At 31.8% G+C, this 6,121-nt stretch overlaps 1 protein-coding gene across 1 annotated transcript; it reads right to left on the minus strand.

Annotated features, from left to right (window-relative positions):
• Positions 1–2,469: 2,469 nt before the first annotated feature.
• On the minus strand, positions 2,470–5,478 carry LOC129615849 (uncharacterized). The gene is made up of 6 exons (XM_055531232.1): positions 5,121–5,478; positions 4,481–4,988; positions 4,293–4,423; positions 4,015–4,214; positions 3,076–3,831; positions 2,470–2,922 (listed from the first exon to the last, which is right to left on the minus strand). The coding sequence occupies exons 1-6, from the start codon at positions 5,476–5,478 to the stop codon at positions 2,470–2,472; spliced, it is 2,406 nt and encodes an 801-aa protein (XP_055387207.1).
• Positions 5,479–6,121: the final 643 nt, after the last annotated feature.

Below are 6,121 nucleotides of genomic sequence, written 5' to 3' on the forward strand. Positions count from 1 at the left end.
AACTAAAATACCATACCTATAAAACAAATAAATTCTATGACACTCAGAAAAAATTCAAACTTTGGTAAGTAGTCAGCCAACATATACCTTGCACTATCCAGTAAGAACAAAATTTCCAAGAAACCATTACCTAGTACACAAAATTGATCAGTTGTGTAAAATAGATTGATGTGTTTTAAAACCTTTAAAACGGAAAACAAGACCTAAGGTTACAAAAGCTTTTAGTAACATTTCAATCAGATTTGAGGCTTTTAGTAACATTTCATTAACGGTTCAATCAGATGAGGGTAGAGATTTTAAAAATGTGAACTTAAAAAGTTTTTTTAAACCATATTTTAAAACCAATTGCATCAACAAATGAAGCTGCAGCAATTAAAAGATTCAATCGAACGCTAAAATAAAAGATGTTGAAGTACTTTATGGAGTAAAAATAAATTGATTCTAGTAAAAGATACATTGATATTTTCCCACAACTGGTAAAAAGTTACAATGTTTCTGTACTATGTCCTGCAGAAATTCAACCAAAGCATACTACAGAAATTTATAATAATTTAAAAAACGTTTTCAAAAAGTCCTTAATCCTGCATTGTCATTTTTATTGGAGATTTGGTGCGAGTACGTAGAAAAAAGCAACTTTTGAGCATAGATATATAGAAAAATGGAAAAGGAAATTATTATAGTCGATAAAGTTATAAATCAAGTTACAAATTATCAAGAAAGGCGAAAAGTTTATGTTTAAATAATGAATCAGTTCCATCACCCGTTTACAATGATGATTGGTGGGTCATATGATTCAGGACAACAACATTTATTTGTATTTTAATCAATCAAATGAAGAATATAATTGAGCCTGAAATAGATTTTTATGTGGTGTAGTTCAGAAAATAACGCAAAGCTGAAAAACTTAACTTTCAGTCACATTGAATATTTTCCTGAAAATGAAATTGCTGAAAATTTAAATAATGATAGTAATATTCCAACATTGATTATTTTGGGTGATTTATTAATTGATGTCAGCAATATGAAAGTTTGTGAACCTTTTACTAAAGGATCTCATCACCGCAACCTAAACAGGTAAAACTCGGTGAATGCAAAATACTTGGAGTTTATTAAAAATTCACGAGATAAATCGCAAATTTTACCTTTGGCACGAAAAATAATACCGGAAATAATAAATATTTAAGAATTTCAAAGAGCTTTTAATGAGACAACATCAGAGCATATAGCTATATTATGTTAGATCTGACGCAAAGTATAAACAATTTATTTCGATTCAGAACTGATATATTTGATAATAAATTAAAAAGCTGTGTATACCTTTGCACACTAGATTGATCTAGTAAATATTAAAAAAATAAAAATGTATTACAAAATAAAAAGTTATGTGAGAAATCTGAAACATTTGATAGCAAACTGCAGCGCATACTGCAGCATACATTAAAAAAGTCTAAAACAAAATTTTGAAATATTTTAATAAGAAATGTCTTTAACATATCTGAAACTAAAGTTTAAATTTTAAAAAAAGATGGAACACCGTGGTGTTCTGATGATAAAGGTGCAGATGTAAAAATACATTAGAAACCAATATAGTCTATTACATTCATTACATTAATAATCTATTACATTCTATAATTAAGCAGTGAAATTTACAACTCAACGGCAAAATTAACAGATAGAAATTACCATTATAGAGCTTAAATTGAACCACTGTTAAATTATGGAACTGATGCTGAAATAACTCATTTAGAATGCACCGAGTGTATTTTAGATAAACCGAATATAGCCATATCTAAAAATAATGGTTCAAAAGAAAGTCAAAAACTATATCATAACAATAACGTTGTTGAACTCAAGGGAAAACTTCCTATCGATATTTATTTATTTATTTATTTATGTTTAGCTCAAAGATTTTACATAACTTAAAATTAAAGAATGAATATACAGATACATATTTTTTAGACAGAACAAATTTTTGACTTAAAAATTAAATTTAAAAATTATACAAAATAAAACTTATTAGTACTAATATTCCATTAAATATGAATATAGACAATGAAAAGCTAAAACAAGAATTTGTTAAAATAAAGAAAAAGGTTATAACTAACTATAAGTAAATAGAAGCTTTTTCATTGTGTCTTTCTTCAGTGAAAAGTCAAGTCTGTGTTTGTGTTTGTTGCATAAACGCAGCATATTGCTGACAGGTTCATGTTTCCCATAATTAGTCCTATGAAAAGGAACCATGAAAAGATCCGAGGAACGAGACCTAAGGCTGGAATTAAACACAATTTTATTTAAAATGTCGGAGAAGATTAAGTCAGTTTTCATAAGCTGAAAAATGAATATGAAATCCGCGACGTCACGTCTTTTACCCAGTGTGGGTAGGTCAATTAATTTGAGTTTGTGCACATAAGGTGGAAGAATGATGGGGTCCTCCCAAGGAAGAAGACGCAGTCTTCTTCTTTAGTAGCTTTACAGCCCGATGTGAGCCTTAGCTTGATTGACTATCCGCCTCCATTCTGCTCGGTCCGTTACTGCGTTATTTAGGTTGTTAACTTGTAATTTGTTTAAATCGTTTATCACATCGTCTTTCCATCTTAACCTCGGTCTGCCCCTAGATCTGTTGAGTAGGGGCCTTGCGTCATAAATTCTTTTTGGAGCTCTATCAGAGTTCATTCTGAATAAATGCCCCGCCCAGCGCAGTCTTTGGGATTTTATATATCCAATAATGTCCTCATTGCCAATTAATTCCATCAGTTCCTGGTTCGTTCTAATTTCGTATTCGTCATTTTCGTTTCTTTTCGGCCCAAATATTTTTCGCAACATTTTTCGTTCAAAAACTCTTAGACCATTTATATCACTTTGTGATAATGTCCAAGTTTCGGAACTATAACTTAGAATTGGTCTCAGGATTGTTTTATATATCTGTAATTTACATTGTCTTGATAGTAATCTTGATCCCAATAGATGAGAAATTGTATAGTATGCTCTATTGGCCGTCAATATTTTATGCTTTATGTCTTTGTGGATATCATTATTTGAATTTATTTGTGCTCCCAGATATATAAAATTATTCACACCTTCGAAATTGTAGTCATTAATAGTAATATTTTGCGCCACTCTTCTTGTATTTGATCTCGATACTATCATGTACTTTGTTTTATTTTCATTTATTTTCAATCCAATTCTTCGAGTCTGTTGATCAAGCCTTGTAAATATTTCAATTAAATCACGTTTACTTCTTGACATTATGGCGATATCATCAGCATAAGCATAAATCTGGTAGGGCCTCGTAAATATATTACCTTCGATATGTAGGTCCTTGAGCGCGTAGTGTAAGGTCAGGTTAAATATGATGGTTGATATTTCGTCTCCTTGTTTAACTCTAGATGTGATGTCAAATATATTTGTACAAGATTTTTGTACCAAAACTTTTGCTTTTGTGTTATGCAGTGTCATCATTATTAAATTCGTCAGTTTTTTAGGTATTCTCAATTCGTCAAAAATATTTTCTATTATACCACGTTTTACCGAGTCAAAAGTTTGTTTAAAATCTATAAATAGCATATGCAAGTCCATGTTAAATTCAGCGCACTTTTCCATTGTTTGTCTTATACTAAATATTTGGTCAATGGTTGATTTGTTTGGCCGGAAACCGCATTGATAGTCTGGGATTATTTGCTCTGCGTAGATTGTCAATTTTTCGGCAATTACCTTTGCTAATATCTTATAAGCAGTATTTAATAGCGTTATTCCTCTGTAATTTGAACAGTCCGTTTTAGCCCCTTTTTTATGAATTGGTAAAATTATACCAATATTCCATTCACTGGGTATCTGTTCATCATTCCATATTTTAATGATAATTTTATATATTCTTCTATATAGTGTGTCATCGGCTGATTTTATAATTTCTGCAGTGATACTATCTTCTCCGGATGATTTATTATTTTTAAGTTTTTGTATTGCGCTAATAATATTTTCATAAGATGGTTTTTCAATTTCATTTAGAGCTTGCACTTCAGGTATATTATTTGTGTGTTCTATGTTTATTTCGTCATCATCATTTGGGTTTAGCATGTCCTTAAAATATTCTTCCCATCTGTTTAATATTTCCATTTCTTCAGACAACATTATTCCATTTTTATTTTTTATATTCGTCAATTTAGGCTGAAAGGCTCGTCTTTCTTGTTTACACTTTTTATAAAACCTTTTAGTTTCTTTTTCATTGAAGTCATTTTGTATTTGTATGACTCTATTTCTTATTGACTCTCTCTTTTTTCATCTGCATATTTTACTAGCTATTTTTCTCTTTGAATTATATTCATTTTGTGCCGCTCTAGTTTTTCTTTGCATCCATGCAACTCTCGCATCATTTTTTTCCTTTATAGCTCTCTCGCAATCTGCGTCAAACCAATCTTCATTTCGTCTATGTTGTTTTTCACCTATAACATCTTCGGTAGCTTGTATAATGGTATTATTTCACATTTCGTCAACATTTTCTTCAACTGCATTAGATTCAATAGATTCAATAAAATTATTTAATACGCATTTATATCTTTCTTTGTAGGCTTCATTCTTTAATTTATCAATATCCCATTTCTTTTGTCGTGTTCTAGCCACTCGTCCACATTTACTTATTCTATGTTTATATTTTACTACTGTTATGTAGTGGTCACTATCACAGTTGGGTGTTCTATATACTCTAATATCTTCACACGACGATAGTCTTCTTTTATTTATCAGGATGTGATCAATTTGATTTGTATTACTCGTCCCAGGGATTTTCCACGTACCTTTATGAATTTTCTTGTGGTTAAAGTATGTACTCATAATATAAGTATTTGTGCTTTCAGCTAATTGGCAAAGTCGAAGCCCATTTGGTGATGTTTCTTCATGTAATGTATGACGGCCTGCCACATTTTCTAGAAAATCTTCTTTACCAATTTTCGCATTCAAGTCCCCCATAATCATTAAGGTGTCATATTTATTTACTTTTCCACAAACGTCTTTTAATTTATTATAAAAAACATCTTTATTAATTTTTTCGTCATCTTCAGTGGGTGCATAAACACTAATTAGAGTCAGATTATTGAATTTTCCTTTTAGTCTTATTTTACATATACGTTCATTTATTGGGGTGAATCCGAGTATCTTATCTTTGAATTTTTTGCTTACCCAAAAGCCCACACCCGCATGTCCTTGTTTGTCATCTTTTCCTGAGTAATACAAATCAAAATTTCTTTTCTCTATTTTGCCTTGATTTTTGAATCTCATTTCTTGCAGCGCAACTACGTCAAATTTGAACCTTTCTAGTTCCTGAGCGACTTCCATCATTTTACCAGGCTGCAATAGAGTCCTTATATTCCATGAACCTAGTCGTATTTTTAATCGTTGTTCATAATCGTAATCCATATTTCGTTCCGAGGGTCTGTATCCATTTGTTCCATTTGAATTTATCCGAGGCATGTAGTCTTCTTCCATGTAGGCATGTAGTCTTATTTCACTAGGTGGGTTGTCAACCCTACGCTAGCTAGATCATGAATTTAAACCCCCAAGATCAGGGTGATCCAGTTATACCCCTGGACGCTGGGTCGCCATGTCCTCGTCTGCGTTAACAGGGTTCACCACGTGTAGGTGAGGCTGGCAATTTGAGCAGGAGAGGCTTTATATTGCGCTTCACTTCCCATTTGAACCCCATAGAAGACACAGTGCGAACCTCAAAAATTTTTTTGAATGGACTCAATCCTATTAATATGTGTATCATAATAGGGTGACCATACTTGTGAAGCATATTCAAGATGAGGACGGACCAGAAATGTGTAGAGCGATTTTAAGACATAAGGATCATTAAACTCCTTTGACAAGCGTTTAAAGACACCTAACATCGAGCTTGATCTGCACATGATATAATTATAGTGGTTTATAAATGATAACTTGCTATCGAAGCAAACACCCAGGTCCATTATTGAATCAAGTCGACTAGGAGCTTGGCCATTCAAAGTATAGTTTGTAAAAAATGGCCGTTTTTGCTAGAGTAGCACATTTGTGCACATTTACTTACATTGATTTTTAGGTTGTTACTAGAGAACCAGCCGTAGAAGAGGTTAAGATCATTCTGAAGACA

This window comes from Condylostylus longicornis, unplaced genomic scaffold, assembly GCF_029603195.1.
Source record: "Condylostylus longicornis isolate FDR11 unplaced genomic scaffold, ASM2960319v2 ptg000152l, whole genome shotgun sequence".
In the NCBI taxonomy this organism is placed as follows: Eukaryota; Metazoa; Arthropoda; class Insecta; order Diptera; family Dolichopodidae; genus Condylostylus; species Condylostylus longicornis.

Bases quoted from the DNA above. Each gene is read 5' to 3' on its own strand.
- LOC129615849 (XM_055531232.1), bottom strand. From the start codon at position 5,478: ATGGAAGAAGACTACATGCCTCGGATAAATTCAAATGGAACAAATGGA. The intron at 4,424-4,480 runs GTGAAATAATAC...AAAACAACATAG, and splicing joins GAAGAAAATGTTGACGAAAT to ACGAAATGAAGATTGGTTTG. The intron at 4,215-4,292 runs GTAAAATATGCA...TCAATGAAAAAG, and splicing joins TTCAAAGAGAAAAATAGCTA to AAACTAAAAGGTTTTATAAA.